Here is a 16,625-nt window from a genome sequence, read left to right as displayed (position 1 = left end):
GTAGGTTAAACTACCCAACAGGCTATAAAGTAGTTAAAATGAGCTCAACCTTCAACAACTATAGCGGTAAAATCAGCCCTTCCTCACCCAGAAAACAACAACAACATAGGTTGATAGGTGAGGGTGTGGAGGAGGTGGTTTACATTCAGCTGTAGTAGGGAGAGGTGGGGGAGGTAAGCAGAGCCAGGTAGAGTAAATAGTCACAGCTGCTGTCCATTGACTAATTATTATCTCCTTCAATAGTGTGCAGTAGTGTGCTGGACCTCCGATGTCTGCCGCCTGCTGTGACTCACATATAGGGAGAACAGCCAGGGGGGCTGTGAGTTTGAGACTGTAGTTATTGTTTGTGAAGAACTGCCCAGAAGAGATCGGCGGGAGCAAGCTGGGAAGCGTGTGGCCCAGTGCAGGCAGAAGTTTTATGCTGGGAGGTGTGTGGGTGAGTGGCAGCTTGTACTGTTTGCAACATGCTCCTGTGTCAGTGTCTGTACTGAAGTAGAAGTAGCTAGAGGGTTCTGCTACACTGGCACCCACCTCAGTACAACCGTCAGGAGAATGGCGGACCCAAGAAAGCAGCAGCGTGGCATTGTTGGCACAGATGCTGGGGGAGAATGCAGCGATGCACCAGCACCAAGTGGAGGCTGCCTGGCAGCAGTAGGAGATCAATTAAAACCATGGCCACCTCCACAAAGGGTTTAAGTTTTACATTATGTGTGGCCTCTTGCGGCCAGGGACAAAGTGCATGTGAAAAAACACCAGGTGTAGGGTATAAATAACCAGAAAGTCCTTCTTTTTGAGTTGTAGAGTGGGTAGTTAGTAAATTAGGCAACCTTCACCAAGGAGACTGGAGTTGGGTTTCCATATGAAACAAAAAGTCAACATTAGATTTTGTTTTTTGCAGCATTAGTAGCGGAAGCAATAATTTTGGTGTTTCTTTGCTTTTTAGGTAGCATTTTATGTAGCCATAGCTAGCTAGCATTAGTGTTTTTTGTAACATTAGCTACTGTTAGTGCTAGATGTGCTAGCAGGTACTCCTTCAGTTGCAATGGGGAACAGAACACTCATTTTACTTAGATACTTACATTTACAATAATAATAAATTTTTTTGAATGCAGAACTATTGTACTGTCATAGTGGTGTTTGAGGTTTTATCAAATTTTTTCCTCTTTATGAACTTTTCCATATTTTTTAGTTGCTATTCACTTTCTGTTTGTGTTCTTGTTCCTTTGTCTTTAAGTTTTCTCAGTTCATCCTCCTGGAGACTCTGACAGTTTTCTTCATCTATGCTCATAACTGCTCTTCATGTGTTGTCTTCATTAACTGCTTCATCCTCTCTCATCTCCTCTTCCTCTGCATGAATGGTCTCCTTATGAACAGCTCCACTGCTGGGGTAACCTCCATCACCTCAAACACCAACTGCACATCTACAAGATAAAAACAAGGACACTAAGAGACATGTTTGATCCACATGAAGACACAAACTGGATCATTAAGAAGGGGAGCAGATCTGCTGGAGTCCACACTGCAATGTTTCACTTCAACCACAAGAGGGCACAACAGGCTTTCTGACAGGCAACTAAATACTTACCATTGTTGACTTTATAACACAATCTAATGATTTAGAAGCACGTTTAAGGACATTTATATAAAGAGTAAATAAACTGAGTCTGCAGGCTGGTATCCAGAGCCTGAGGTGTTTTGGCTGGACGGTGAGGGAAACCTCCTCTCTGCTGGACCTACAGAGACAGTCAGAGGTCCTGATGACCTCTATACTGTCAGCAGCAGAGTGACTGTGGAGAAGAGACACAGCAACAGCTTCACCTGTAGACTCCAGACCAGAGAGAGTCACATGTTGCACCATGCTGTTCTGGGATTTATAATTTCAGTTTGTCTTCTCAGTCATGTCGAGGTATGTAAGAAGTGTCTTGGCTCCAGGATTTGTTGGTCTGTTTTTTTTATTTCAACATACCATCACTATTTGTCTCTGTGAAGGAAGTTAGAGGTACTACGTCACAGGTTACCTCAGGTCATGATAGAATCAATTGCAGAGCTAACGCTAAGACAAAGGTGACAGCAAGGGACTCAAATCAATAGGTCAGACTCTCACTCCTCTCTGCCTGTTTGGTCGACTGACTGACGCAGCTGCCTTGATAAGGATTTATTGCTATCCATTTGTTTATTAACCCAAGGTCGAGGTTAACTTCATTTTGTTTCATTACAGACAAACTGACTGGCTCTCTTATTTGAACACTTAGTGAATCTCTATGGGTCTATGAAGGATACATATCCCCAGACAGGAACTCATGTTTTCACACTTAGTATGCTGGGACTGTATCTCCTCAGCCGAGTTTTGTTAAATAATACTGTATAAGTCTTCATCAGTCTCTGAAACTTCTTTTACATCACCTGAACCTGACTCTCTTCAGTGTTTTAACAGTTTCCTTAAAGCTTTGTAACCAACTTTAACTTTTATTCTGTAGTTACAACCACAACCCTTAGATGAGGATCTAAAGCGTCACGTAAGAAATGTGACTTGGTTTATAGACACTGTCCAGTAATTAACTGGAGGCCTGAGTCTATTGGAGTCAGTCTGTCTATCAGAGACTGTACTCCTTTTAAAACGAGGCTGTTTGCTCCGTTTACCCAATCATTTCATTTTGACAGTGGCATGTAGTTCCAGTCCTCAATGGTTAACACTGGTTTCTTTTAAAACATTAAAATGTCAGAACAAATGCCCTGTTTTGTTGTTCACCAGTTGTAAGAAATACCGGTTGATCTATATTAAAAAGATTAAAGACATAGAAGAAGCTCTGAAGACAAGAACTTAGAGTGGTAGAGTGAGAACAGTAGTCAGCAGACAAGTGTCAGGAAGAAGCACGATCATTGCAGTAACGCAACCAGATTCACACCAACGTCACTGTGAGCATGTTAGCTTGGGGCGACAATAGCTCAGTTGTAAAGACATTCATCAAGCAGAGGGTACTAGGAAACACTCAAGAAGGTGTTTGTAGCTCAGCTGTCACTTCATCTGGACCGTTGCCAACAGCCTGCCTGTAATTACAATGATCATTCCCCTTGTCATGGCATGAGTAATTACTAAGTGTATGTGCTATTTTAATTTGGTAGGTTACACTAGCAAGTGATTTACATTTAGTACATTTTAATTATAGGCACCTTTCAAAACACTCAAGGTCACCTAACAAGACAACGTGTGTAGCAATAAATCAATAAAATTAAGAAAAACTAAATAACTGCATTAATTCAGTAAGGGTGTATACTGTAGATAAAATTAGATACAAAAGATTACTGTGACCAGATGAACGGTTGGATTAAAAAAAAAGGTCCATATATTGATACATTTTACTGATGATACTTGTAAAAATACACACTGCTCAAATAAATAAAGGGAACACTAAAATAACACATGAGGCTCAGTAGTGTGTGTGGCCTCCACGTGCCTGTATGACCTCCTTACAACGCCTGGGCATGCTCCTGATGAGGTGGTGGATGGTCTCCTGAGGGATCTCCTCCCAGACTTGGACTAAAGCATCTGCCAACTCCTGGACAGTCACTGGTCTGTGGTGCAACGTGGCGTTGGTGGATGGAGCGAGACATGGATTAATGTCTGGGGAACGGGCGGCCCAGTCCATAGCATCAATGCCTTCCCCTTACAAGAACTGCTGACACACTCCAGCCACATGAGGTCTAGCATTGTGTTGCATTAGGTTCATAGGTAGCTTTAATGTCACACATGCACAAGTACACAGTGAAATCTATTTCTATTGGAGCAAGCCTCCGGGCCGCAGCTATATTCAGCGCCGCCACTTGCTTTCCAGAAAAGAATTAATGCAGACAGCAACATAGTATACATGACATAACAACATACAATACATAATAATACACGAGACAACACACATTACATGCGGTCACATGGTGGGATTTTTTGAGGTGAGTTGTGAGGAAAAGAAATAAAGAGGGCGGTTTCGAGGCAGTCAGTTCGGGGGGGGGGGTGAGTAAGATAATGAGTCTGTGTTTGTGAAGTATGAGACTTCAGACTGACTATGCTCGGGTGGAGGAGGGAAGGGGCACTAAGGCAATAATTTTTTATCCAATTTAGGTTGATTCGGTAACATTTATCCAGATCAGTGTCCTTCAATCGCTCTCATCCTCAGCGTCATATGTGCATCCAGTTCATGTAGTGATTTCAACATTTCTTCTAATTTCATTGTCAGATCAGTGGTTACTCTCAGCAGCTCACCAGACTGCGCCCCGATGGTGTCAATCCTCCTCTGCGCTTCCACAGACGGAGATGTTACGAAACAGTTCACCGTTCTGATCAGCCCTTTGATGTAAAACCTTCAGCTTTTCATTCACCCCATTTAAGCACTCTTTAAGTTCCCCAGACAGATTTTGGGTAAATTTACTGGTGGCTGTCTTACCAATTTTGACATATTAGGGAGATTCCAAGCCCAATAATCAGGAAGCCCACTAACAAAATTCCAATTATCCATAAATCTTCAATGTCCTCCACAGATAAAACATCCAAGCAAACCGCTTGCCAGGTCTCCCACGAGTCACGAGCGTAGCCTGCAGCGAATGTTCCACTGTGACAGTTAGGCTCACCCGGTGAAGCACCTTTCTAGGTGAAAATATTGTCAATAGCGTTGAGTGACCAGTTGATCAATTCCATTTTCATGGTTTCAGGAGAACAGCAGGCAGGTGGTCGAAAGAGAAAAGTTTCCACACGACCAAAGTAGACAGAAAATAGGAGCAAGCCAAGATAAGAGGGGAGAGTAGGAAAAGCACGACTGCTCTCTACAGTATCAGGAAGAGGAACCCAGGACCAACAACACCAGCATATGGTCTCACAGGGGGTCTGAGGATCTCATCTCGCTACCTAATGGCGTACCTTGGTGTTCTCTGGCAAATGCCAAACATCCTGCACGGTGTTGGACTGTAAGCACAACCCCCACCTGTGGACGTCGAGCCCTCATACCACCCTCATGGAGTCGGTTTCTGACCGTTTGAGCAGACACGTGCACATTTGTGGCCTGCTGGAGGTCATTCTGCAGGGCTCTGGCAGTGCTCCTCCTGCTCCTCCTTGCACATAGGCGGAGGTAGCGGTCCTGCTGCTGGGTTGTAGCCCTCGTACGGCCTCCTCCACGTCTCCTGATGTACTGGCCTGTCTCCTGGCAGCGCCTCCATGCTCTGGACACTACGCTGACAGACACAGCAAACCTTCTTGCCACAGCTCGCATTGATGTGCCATCCTGGATGAACTACCTGAGCCACTTGTGTGGGTTGTAGACTCCGTCTCATGCTGCCACTAGAGTGAAAGCACCGCCAGCATTCAAAAGTGACCAAAACATCAGCCAGGAAGCATAGGAGCTGAGAAGTGGTCTGTGGTCACCACCTGCAGAACCACTCCTTTATTGCTGGTGTCTTGCTAATTGTCTATAATTTCCACCTGCATGTGAAATTGATTGTCAATCAGTGTTGCTTCCTAAGTGGACAGTTTGATTTCACAGGAGTGTGATTGACTTGGAGTTACACTGTGTTGTTTAAGTGTTCCCTTTATTTTTTTGAGCAGTGTAGCATCTGTTCCTGATACTCTTCGCAACGCTTAACCCCCATTATTCACACTTTATCTTTGTTTTTGTTTTTTTTACAAACAAACCAAGAGTCATCAACATGAAGTCATACAAACTGGTAGGTAACTCTTTGACAGTTTGGTGATTGTCTTCCTGCATCTTCAGGACCCACGTGGAGAAAGTGACAGTTTTTGCAGCACTTTAATACTTCTGATGTGTACATTTATTGAAGAGCTTGCAAAGAAATAACTGATTATAAGCATTACTAGTAGGATATTATTAGGTTGCAAATCGACCACATGTCATGAATAATAGAGACAGGTGGAAGAGGAAATGTGTACAGAAATGATTTGGGGCTGACACTTTTTATTCACAATGCCATAAAACAAATAGCAACCAATGCCAATTAGAAAAAATAATTCCAGCAAACAGAAAGCCATACAGTGTGCAACGAGATGGTTCTGTTAATAAAATATTTTAATCAACTGATCATATGACTTAGATGTAAAAGTGTGTTTCCTACATTTGTTCTGCAGTACGGAAACCCTAAGCGGCCATCAGTTCAAACCTTTTTTTACTTTGTTTTCCCGTGATAACGGGATAATTTTCATGTGATCTTGATACAATAAAGCAGTCATTTAACACAGTAGTTTAATGGTCATTTCACTACCAGTATCAGTGTTACTGGTTAGCTCGGTTGGTAGAGCATATGACTCATACTATGGAGTTAATTAATCCTCATGGAAGACTTTTTTAAAAAACTTTTGCATAATCCTCTTCAACAAAGTTCTTATTGAGAGACTGGCGATTGGTCCACATCCATCAACCTGTGCACTTTTCATTTCGCCATCATTTCCAGGCAGAGGAAATTCCTGTGCTTCTTGTTCAGGGGAATCCATTTAACGTTATCACAGGAAAACAACATTCGTTATCTCAAGATCATGAGGAAAATGAAATTGGAGTAAAATAAATATTTAAATGGATGGCTTCTTAGGGCTTCTATACTGCAGAGACTAAATACACTTTTAATATGCCATTAATGGAAAGGGGAAGTATTTCTGCAGCTTGTGAAAAAGAGACGCAGGCTGCTTTCCAACACCAGTGGCACAGTTACTGGATTTGAGTTAAATTAGTAGAACAACAAAACCTTAAATTGAGAAGGTATTTGCCTGAATGTCTCTTTTTTTCCCCTTTTCTTGCATCTGCCCAGCTCATTAGTATGTGGCACAGGTGCACCGATTAAAACTCAGAAAATACACTGTAGATAACAAACTAGTTGTAATGAAGGAAAAATGCTAATGGAGCTAAGTTAAAGTAGGTTACTGGCCTGAAAAATGCTCGAGACTAAAAGAAAAGTTTAAAAAAGAAATGTGAAAAGTTAGCGTTCCTAACCTTTTTTGGTTTTAATATACACATCGCTGCAGAATGAGAAAAGGAAGGCAAAGGCAAAACACAATGAAAAACAACAAACCAGCTGAAGTCATGGGGAAAGAGTGTTCCTCACTTTATTTTTTTTTTTTTGTTTATTATGTAGGGCCCCACAGCAGCTCTTAAACAGGCCCCCAGAGGCTCATTTAAAGTATGTATAAAGTGTGATGGCAGTGATAAATTCTTCAACAGTTTGTTTTACCTGAATTATTTGCTTAATCTCTCACCAGGAATGTAGAATTTCCACTACAGGAAGTACCTGTCACGCCATCTATCTATTGAGAAAGAATCTGCACTTTGACGCATCACCAGGAAGAATTTACGAGAACTCATTTCATATTCGTCACACTGGAAAGTCAGCATTCGTCTCACTGCAGGTAAGAGTTGCTTTTTAAAGTAAAACTTGTTTATTAATGTTCGATATCTCCTAATTTTCTAATCTTTGAAGTTAAATCAAGGTGCAGATTATTTTATGGTGTTCTGTACTTCTCAGTGTTGTTTATTAGGCTCTTTGTAGTCTAGATGAAGCGGATGTCATTATTTGGACATTTCAGATTTTTCACATGGAAAAATCTTCTGTTTTAAATTTTTTTTAACAATTTAAAGGAAATTTTGAACTCTGGTTTGTACTCCACGTCAAAACTATTTATTTTTATAAGTAAAAGATGATGAAGATTCCACATTTTTATGCTTCAATGGTGTAAGAAGTACTTTTACTAACAGTAGGTGAGTAAATGAAGCGCCTTAATTCAGTATTTTACTAATTTAAAGTAATCTACTTTAAGGTTAAAGTAGTATTAACAGTTAAAGGTAGGTTATAGAAATGTTAAAAGTTCTTTTGAATAAAAATGTATTTCCTGTAAATTTATTGATGCCTTAACATGTGACAGCTGTTCCTGAGGTTGAAGCTTATTCAGCTGAATGAAAACTTTAGTTTATTCAGAATACTTTTTATAAATGGTGAAATTGTATTGATAACTTTAATGAATTAATTCAGTTCTGTTCAGGCAATCAGCTACCCTGCTGATTGGGTAGTATAAAAACAGGTGTCATTAGGTTGAGGGTTAAATGTGCGGTAATGCACACTCTTGATGCCACTTTTAATAATTGTAGCTACTTCACTACTTTTCTCTCTTGAGGCTAGATGCCCAAAAACTGGATTAAGACTTTAAGTTCTCCTCTAGATACTCTCACTCCTCTTTCAGTTCTCCTCCATGCTGCTTTTGTTTGTACTTCCTCCAGCTCACAGGTGTGTCTGACTTATCTCCTTTCATCTTCCCCAACTTCCTTTTTGAAGTTTAAAAGAGCTATTCGGCTTTTTTTGTTTACAGTACCAGTAAACTTTATTTATGCAGCACTTTTCTTAACAAGGTTTCAAAGTGTTTTACAAAAACAAAATAACGATCATAGGGTTAAAACAGTTAAAACAGGATAAAACAGTAAAACTTAAAATAAAGTATATAAATAAAAAATAAATAAATAAAAAGGTAAATATTAAAAAGTGTCTCTGCTATAGTGTAAATATATGTGTGTTACAGGTAAATGATGGTGTGTCTATTAGTTCCTCTCGTCTTGACTGTCCTCCTGACTGAGACGTCTGCTTCACTGTCATCTTCAGGTAAGAAAAACAGTAAGATGGAGATTCCTGTCAGTCACATAAATAACATTACACATAAATAATAATGACATTTCTCGTCTCCACAGTGGGTTTGTTCATTATACTGAATAAATATGTAATTCAAATTGCTTTTTCAAACTTAATAATTAAATAACGTGTCAGCAGGGACGGAGCAGGTCTTTTCATGCCCACCTCGGTGGCTCCTGTTTGGTCAGAGATGCTTCGCTTTCTACCCTGTGTGGAGCTCCTGGAGCACTGCCGATGTAAACTGAAGATACAACACATTTAAGTTTATACAATAGAAAATTCAATACATGGCTTCAATGTGGTTTAATGTGTGTGTGTGTGTGTGTGTTAGTTATTGTGCTCTCAGGCAGCTGGTAAACTGGCGTCGCTTCACACACCAGAGGAGAGACAGTTTGTCGTCTGCTAGCAAACACACACACACCTGTGTGGCTGGGTGGATACCAGGAACAGCAGGTATGGTGTCTGTGTCAGCGTGCTGTGCTCTTGTTCTTATATCAGGACTTTATTTAAACAAACACCTCTCCAGTGGAGGAGGAAGTACTTTGATGCTTAAGCAACTTTTCTAATACCACATTAAACATACTCTGTTCCAAGTAAACATCATGCATTAAAAATGTTGTTGTATCTGACTGCAACGAATGATTAATTTTATTATGAATTAATCTGCTGATTATTTTCTCCATTAATCTATTGATTGTTTGATATGTAAACATTTTAATAACTGTGAGAAATACTATCTCAATTACCCAGAGCCCAAAGTGACACCTGTCTCTTTGTTTTTGTCATCTATAGAACTGGTTTTGGAGCGACGACTCGCCCTTCAGGATGAGTGATTGGACCAAGCAGAGGCAGGGAAATACCAGCGAGGGCGGAGCCTGCATGGAAATGGAACCAAAAAGTAAAAGAAAAAACAAGGACTGAATGGATCGATGTAATTTATAAATGGATTATTATTTTAATATGAAATCAAATGCCATACGATTTGCTGTTTGAATTGCACAATACTTCATTATTCCTCTTTAAAAACTAAATCCTTCTGTGTGTTTTGTGCTCAGGTGGAAAGCTGCACAGCGCCCCCTGTGGAGAGCTCAGGTTCTACATCTGCTCCACCACAGTCAGGTAGGCGAAAATTTATTATTAGAGTAGTTATTATTTATTATCCCTTCAGTTTTATGTGAAAACTGACAGTAAATATTGTTGAAATAGTATCTGATTTGACAGTCAGTTGTTGACTAAAAACACATGTTGATACAACTAGGCTATACATTATGGTAGGCTACTGAATGATAACGCAAGTTGATGTTCTGGACCTTTGCTTGGTGAAATTTTCTCTAACTGGACCTCTTTAAATTCTAATTGAAGAAGAAGAAGAAGTCTGAAAACAATGTTAGTGGAAGTGTTCAGGTAATTTACTTTAAGGGACACAAAATCTGTTGAGTATCAGATTAAAAAATCATCTTTACTGCCAAAGAGGTTTACACATACAAGGAATGTGCTTCTGGTATTTTGGTGCAACAACAAAAATAGTAAGTAGAAGTTATAAAGAAAGATAAAGCAGGTACTGCAAGTCAAGAATCACCCAAAAATTATAAAACTGACAATAAAATATTTAAAAACAGTATAAAAAGAATAAAGAATATGTACAGTATGTTATTTAAATAACAGTTTGTGCAGTGATGTGCGACATATTTATGTATAAAAGGTGGTATTAAGCTGTTTGTAGTTTGTTTCTTCACATTTCATGTCAGTTAAAGAATTTCAGCAGGGACAACTTTTCAGGTAAATCCAACATGTTTTATTAGATGCTGTGGAAACATCAGAGTCTGTCCAATAATTGAACATGAAAAGATGAACAGATCTGGAGCAGTGGCACCTGCTCACTCTAGATCAGTTTCCTGTGGAAGCTTTAGACTGCAAATGTATGAAAATAAAATGCAAAGTCCTGATATTTGATGATCGACAACATGTGAATATGTTCGTGAATAACACTGTCATCGTGTGTTAACTCAAACATTAAGTGCTTGTTTGTAATCTCCTCTGTTTATCTCCAGCTCCTCTTCTAAAATCCTCCCCAGCGACAGGAAACCAGGTAACAGTTTACTGGTTGTTGTTGCATCCCAGTACGTATGGCAAAGAAATTACTGTTGGGCCATGTCTGACTTTGGAAATAAAAGTTTGACAAAACAATCAACAACAACTAAAAGTCCACTTACTACCTTTTTACAGATCTTTCCCACTGGCAGCTTTTGCCAGTCACTAACTGTACGATAGACTGAACACTGGAAACACTTCTTAATATAACGCAGGACTATTAAACATCACATAGCAATAACATTTAGATTTTTTCCCCCTCTGTCTCAGGAATCATTCGTGGTCTGAGTCTGTTTGATGTTTTGTGGGGCAACAGCTACTTGTTGGCGGAGGAGATTCTCCGCTCGTCCTCCTTCCTCAATGAGCTCCAGTCCGGTCAGCTGACTCAGCGCTGCTACAACAACTTCATCCAGCAGGAGGCGCTCTATCTGCACAGTGTCAGCAGCACACTGGAGGTCAGAGGTTTTCTTTCTGTACTAGACTAAATTCTGATCCTCTGATGCTCGTCCACTCTCTCATCAGTCTCTCATCAGTCTCTCATCATGATTTTCAGCTCTCTCCAGCAGTAATTTTTTTCTCGTTTCCTTCCTCTGCTTCAGCCTCTGTTGGTGCCGTCTGTATGTTTCCAAGATTTTCATGCAAAAACTCTAAACTTTACACTTCAGCTGATACTCTCTCTCTTGCATCGTACCCTCGTTTACACCAAAAAAGTTTCATGTGCTGAAGCCCGTCAGGCCAAACAAGAATCAGATTGATTTCAGGCGAAAACTCAATCAACATCAAAAAGGCGTTTGAGTCATGGAGAGACCTCCGCTTGTCTTAGACATATAAACCGACCCAGAGTTGGCTTTCATCCTGAACTACCATCACTGCAAAACATGAAAATATATTGTGTAATTGAGATTTAGTTGGCTCAGGTTGGATAATGTTAGCTTCCTAGTTAATGACGACCAGTTGCTAATGTTATCCGGTGCCAAATACTATAGTTGTATATCTTTCCACATTACTTCACCTGCTAACGTGACCCATGTTACTATCCTGTGGACCACCGGTATTTTGTCACTGTATTGATTTAGCCTGCAAGAAAGGATTTTATGGGACAAAAAAAATCTGGAGCAGTTTGTTATACAAGTCTAATGATGGCAGGGGCAGCCAGCCACGTGGGAAACTGTCTCCTGGTGAATTAGACTTTAGATTCGCTCGTTAGTTAGAGCAGTGGTTCTCAAAAAGGGGTCCGGGGACCTCCAGGGGTCCTTGATGGAGTTCCAGGGGGTCCCCAGGAAAAAATACATCCATAAGTAACACAGTGACAGAATGTATGACTATATTGTTAATGGATTTCATATACTTTCTGAAATAAATCATCTAAAAGTCAGAATTCTATCAAATGGGTGATCCTGGGACTCTTTTCAAATTGGGGTCCATGGTCAAACATGATTTGAGTGACTTGATGTTTGCACTGCTGTGAAGGTGATTTTAATTCCAGGTCTGAGTTGAACTGGTGTGACTGGGTGGAGATATAAGCGTCATGTTTTTGTTCCTGCAGACCCTGATGTATAGTTTACAGGAAGCAGATGAGAACACAAGATCACTGCTGCTGGACACACTCAAACACTACAGAAGCAGAAACCAGGTGAGACACCTTGATTAGAATAAATCAGAATCAGAAACGGTTTTATTACCAAGTAGTTTTACACATACAAGGAGTTTTACGCATATGCATTCGCTTTAAACATACACCTATGGAAATATAAAGCTATATAAAAAATATATAATATTGTAATTTAGTTTTTGATTGTGTCCTCCTCCAGAGCCCCCTCACTTCGCCTCCCCCACAGTGGCTCCACTTCGCCCTGCAGTCTTTCCACTCTGTGGTTTTGGAGGAGCCGATCTATTGGCTGGTGGCTCTGTCGGCCCGGGCCTGCCTCCGGGACTTCCTGGCTGAGCCCAAGCCTGGTTCCAAGTTGGTGTCTGGGTCTGAGGATAAGGCCTGCAGCATCTACCAGCAGTGGAGTGTAGAGAGTCTGAAGGAGGTCACCTGGATTCTCAGGTACACGGACGTGCACAGACATTTTGAGGGGGCAGGGTCTCAAGTGAAAAATAGGGCACTTCTCATAATTGTTTAATTTAAAAAAAATATATATATGTTAACACAATTCTGACTTCCTTACCAATTTATTTTAATTCCCTCACACTCATGCAATTGTTTCAAAACCTCCTGCCCAGCCTAATACGACAAATCCAAAGACCTAAAACGTAGAAGTCTGAAAACTGGGTCCTGTCAGTTCTGCAAAGAAAAAACACAATGCTATTGACAGTGTTTGTTTTGGTATTTTTATTCAAATATTGTTTAGTTTTCGCCATATTTACTTTGCGAGGTTTCCCAGTCTGTTTTTCGCCACCACAGTCTCTTTGTACTCCCGTATTACTTTCAGTAACAGTTCCACCTCGGTGTCGCTCCATGCAAAGAAATCTCTAGTGTAGTTCTTCATCTGTAGTAGCACGCTTATGCCCATTGTGTGTGAAGACCACTTGAAGTGCATTCAGTTGTTTTAATATAGACAGAGATAAATTCTGAAATGCAACTAAAACGCTGGTGTTTATAGAGATCGTTTTTGTTTTAAAACATTTTTAAACACAAATGCAGTACTGTAGATGGAGCCTGAGTCATGAACTGGGAACGTTTGGAAGAGGTATCTATCTGAGAGATCTTCAACTCACAACTTCGGCAGAGATTTTCTAGTATTCCTGTGGAGGTTGGGACATTGAGCCTAATGAGTGGCAAACTGGGGTGGTGGTTCCACTGTTCAAAAAGGGGGACCAGAAAGGGTGTACCAATTACAGGCGTATCACACTTCTCTGCCTTCCTGGTAAAGTCTACTCCAAGGTGCTGGGAGGAGGTCTCGGCCGACAGTTGAACCCCCGATTGAATAGGAACAATGTGGATTCTGTCCTGGTCGTGGAACAACAGATCAGCTTTTCACTCACACAAGGATGCTGGAGGGGGCCTGGGAGTGTCCCCATTCAGTCTATATGGCTTCTGTTACAGACAGAAGAGCCGTTTCAGTAGAGTGGCCACTCTTAAAAACAGACTGATACGGATGGTCATTCCTAGAGACATGGCCTGACTGTAGTTGTTACCAGAAGCTTTAAGCGAGTAGGTGTTCCTAGGAAAAGGAAAAGCTATTCTTGTAGGGGGCCTTGCTTAGTGGACTTGCACAGGTAGACTCGCTGGTCTTTACCCAAGTAGGTCTTCACACAAATAGCTTACGCTGACGCTTCAGTAATAGGTTTCTCTGAAGTAGTCTTCTCATCCTCTGACTGGGGGATCCCGAGGCAACACCAGAAAGTGTGATAGTATTTTGTAGGACATCCTACTTTGAGTATCACTCTACTTTGAGTGTCAGTTTTCCAGTTTTGGTCTGTTTGATTTCAGCAGCTTCACAGAAGAGTGAATGAGTCCCTCCTGACCTGAGGCCCCAGATCTGTGAGCCTATGGGGTTTGAGCAAGAGTCAGGTAAAGGAGGTTAGGTAGTTATTTTATGTTGTCCTAATTGATCCTTTTTACTCTGTGTGTGTGTGTGTGTGTGTGTGTGTGTGTGTGTGTGTGTGTGTGTGTGTGTGTGTGTGTGTGTGTGTGTGTGTGTGTGTGTGTGTGTGTGTGTGTGTGTGTGTGTGAGACAGGTACAGAAAGGTGTTAGAGGAATACCAGGATCAGATAGATGTGTTTAAAGCCATTAACATCTTCCACGAGCACATGATGAACCAGAAGAATTTCTACAAGGCTGTGTAAGAATCTGATGATGGATCTATCCTGTTCTCATATCAGGGCACCACATATGGGTACTATGTCAAGACCCTGTAGCACTGTTTTTGTACTTGCAGGGCTTTGCAGTCAAATTTGCAAGAATAACTATGTAAGGTCTGGTTAGACTTTCAAAATCAAACTAACGTTTTTCCAATGTTGAAGTTTGTTTAGGTTTAGTCACCAAAGTTTTAAAAAAGATCATGTTTTGGCTTAAAATACCTACATGACTTAAATGAAGTTCAATAACGGTACTTATTCAACGTATGTAACTTAGTTAACTTGTAGCACGACAATATTTAATTTAAAATATTGGATTATTACTTGGATTAATAGTACAGCCCTATTGATCAGTGTGGGTCTTTAACATGTGTGTTTCTGCTGCAGAGACTGTGATATAGAGGATGAAAAATTATGAAGAGGAGCAGGGTGTGTCCCCTGGTGAAGGTGAGTCATTACATCTTAAATTACATATATTTTTTAATTTATTTTTTTACAATCCAACAAATAGTGTGTGAGATAACTGGATTTGTAGTAGAAGTTGTAACAGTAATAATAATAATAACAACAATGGTAATAGCACTAGGAGTTTAAGAAGTAGCATAAGGGGGGTGTAAAAGATCCTAATCCATTTGGATGAACGGTGTATAGAAGCATAATACGATAATAACGCATTAACGTGCCCAGCCCTAACCAATACTTATTAGAGATATTAGAGAGGTAATAAAAGGGTTAAGAAGTAGTGGTAATAGTAACAGTATTACTAGAGTAGTTGTACTATAGTAAAATTATCAGTAGTAGAAGTTGTAGTAGTATATGCATGGGTGCAGCTAATGTCAATGTAGTGGGGGTTAGAGGTACTAGTTATAGTATTAATAGAAGTTAAAGATATATAGATTATCAATATTACAATTAAAGTATCATTGGTATTATTATTACTACTACTAAAATATAATTATTAGTAGTAATATTTTAAAATATTTAACAAGCCATTTAATTAGATTCTTATTTATTTTTTTAGGACATTAGATAACTCATCTCACCTTCAACTGAATCTCTCTATTTTCAGGATTTTCCCAGACAAACTAACAGACCTCTTCTCCACCACGATCAAGGAAGTGACTTCTCTCCTACAAGTGTGTTTGTAACCACAATACATTGTGCCAAGAATGAGTTATGTTTTTTTAAGTGTTCTACTTCCTGTTGACCTTGTTTGCAAACCTCAAAGAGTTGAGGGACAGCGCATATTAAATCATATTACACTTGTTTGGATGCAGTTTTTCTTGTGAATGTGGAGGAAAAAACTTTGGTTATCATTTGTTAGATTGAAAGATATTATTAGCTTGTTTACTGTATTTACTTTTTGTCTGTAAAAGAAAAAATAATGAACAAACTGATAAATTTCCTCTTTACCTTTATTATTAAAAAGAGGTTTAGTCTTACTTTATTTGACAGGAATACTGAAAATATGCCAGTGAGCCAGAAACTACTTTTCATCTGCAGTCGTATTTAAACAGTCCCATATTACTTTTATAGTTACTTTTTAAGTATACAAAGGGGTAAATTACAGTACATAAAATGTAAAGGGGACTTATTTCATTATAAAACATAAACTAAAAGAACCAAGGTGTGTGTCTTTTGTCCCGTGTCCTTTGTCTTTTCAAGTTCCTTGCAGGTCCTTTTTTATTGGTACAGCTATAGAGTATATAGAGAGAGAAACTGTAAAGAGTTACTTATGATATAATAAATGAAAAAAACAACTCGTCTATTTAGGCTATTACAAAGTTTTTTGTGATCATGTTGGTCATTCTCTAGCTACTCAACAGTTTTTGGAGCAGTCTATGGGCTAATATTTGTGGAATCTGAATTTTAATAATTTAGATATGAATTTGAATTGCTCAACTTGAATAACTGCATTAAAAAAACTGAATCTGAATAGCATCATTTGAAATTGAATTTATTAGTATGAATCTGAATTCCAGTAAACTTGAATTTTTTTAATGAAATTGTTGCAAATGAAACAAGTAAATTTTGCTGATAATACTTTTACTTAAAAATAAAAATACTG

At 39.6% G+C, this 16,625-nt stretch overlaps 1 protein-coding gene and 2 long non-coding RNA genes across 3 annotated transcripts; all 3 read left to right on the top strand.

Annotated features, from left to right (window-relative positions):
• Window positions 1–262: 262 nt before the first annotated feature.
• Window positions 263–2,373, top strand: LOC119913265. Its single transcript, XR_005446424.1, has 2 exons — window positions 263–436; window positions 1,375–2,373. It is a non-coding gene; the product is annotated as an uncharacterized LOC119913265 (long non-coding RNA).
• A 6,178-nt stretch (window positions 2,374–8,551) lies between these two features.
• Window positions 8,552–9,058, top strand: LOC119913264. The gene is made up of 3 exons (XR_005446423.1): window positions 8,552–8,634; window positions 8,800–8,897; window positions 8,993–9,058. It is a non-coding gene; the product is annotated as an uncharacterized LOC119913264 (long non-coding RNA).
• Window positions 9,059–9,457: 399 nt separating this feature from the next.
• Window positions 9,458–15,824, top strand: LOC119913263. Its single transcript, XM_038732656.1, has 9 exons — window positions 9,458–9,559; window positions 9,717–9,780; window positions 10,713–10,750; window positions 11,023–11,207; window positions 12,299–12,385; window positions 12,564–12,802; window positions 14,437–14,541; window positions 14,945–15,004; window positions 15,627–15,824. Exons 1-8 carry the CDS (start codon window positions 9,487–9,489, stop codon window positions 14,973–14,975), a joined length of 822 nt encoding a protein of 273 aa, XP_038588584.1. The 5' UTR covers window positions 9,458–9,486; the 3' UTR covers window positions 14,976–15,004; window positions 15,627–15,824.
• The last annotated feature ends 801 nt before the right edge of the window (window positions 15,825–16,625 follow it).

This window comes from Micropterus salmoides, unplaced genomic scaffold, assembly GCF_014851395.1.
Source record: "Micropterus salmoides isolate LMB-PRFRI ecotype aquatic unplaced genomic scaffold, ASM1485139v1 Ms_hic_scaffold_2, whole genome shotgun sequence".
Lineage (NCBI taxonomy): Eukaryota > Metazoa > Chordata > Actinopteri > Centrarchiformes > Centrarchidae > Micropterus > Micropterus salmoides.
The sequence above is the reverse complement of the archived record's forward strand: the minus strand, read 5'-3'. Positions and strand labels throughout refer to the sequence as shown.

Coding starts and splice junctions, on each gene's coding strand:
- LOC119913263 (XM_038732656.1), top strand. CDS start 9,487: ATGAGTGATTGGACCAAGCAGAGGCAGGGAAATACCAGCGAGGGCGGA. Junction 9,560..9,716: donor CATGGAAATGGAACCAAAAA/GTAAAAGAAAAA, acceptor TTTTGTGCTCAG/GTGGAAAGCTGCACAGCGCC. Junction 9,781..10,712: donor ATCTGCTCCACCACAGTCAG/GTAGGCGAAAAT, acceptor GTTTATCTCCAG/CTCCTCTTCTAAAATCCTCC.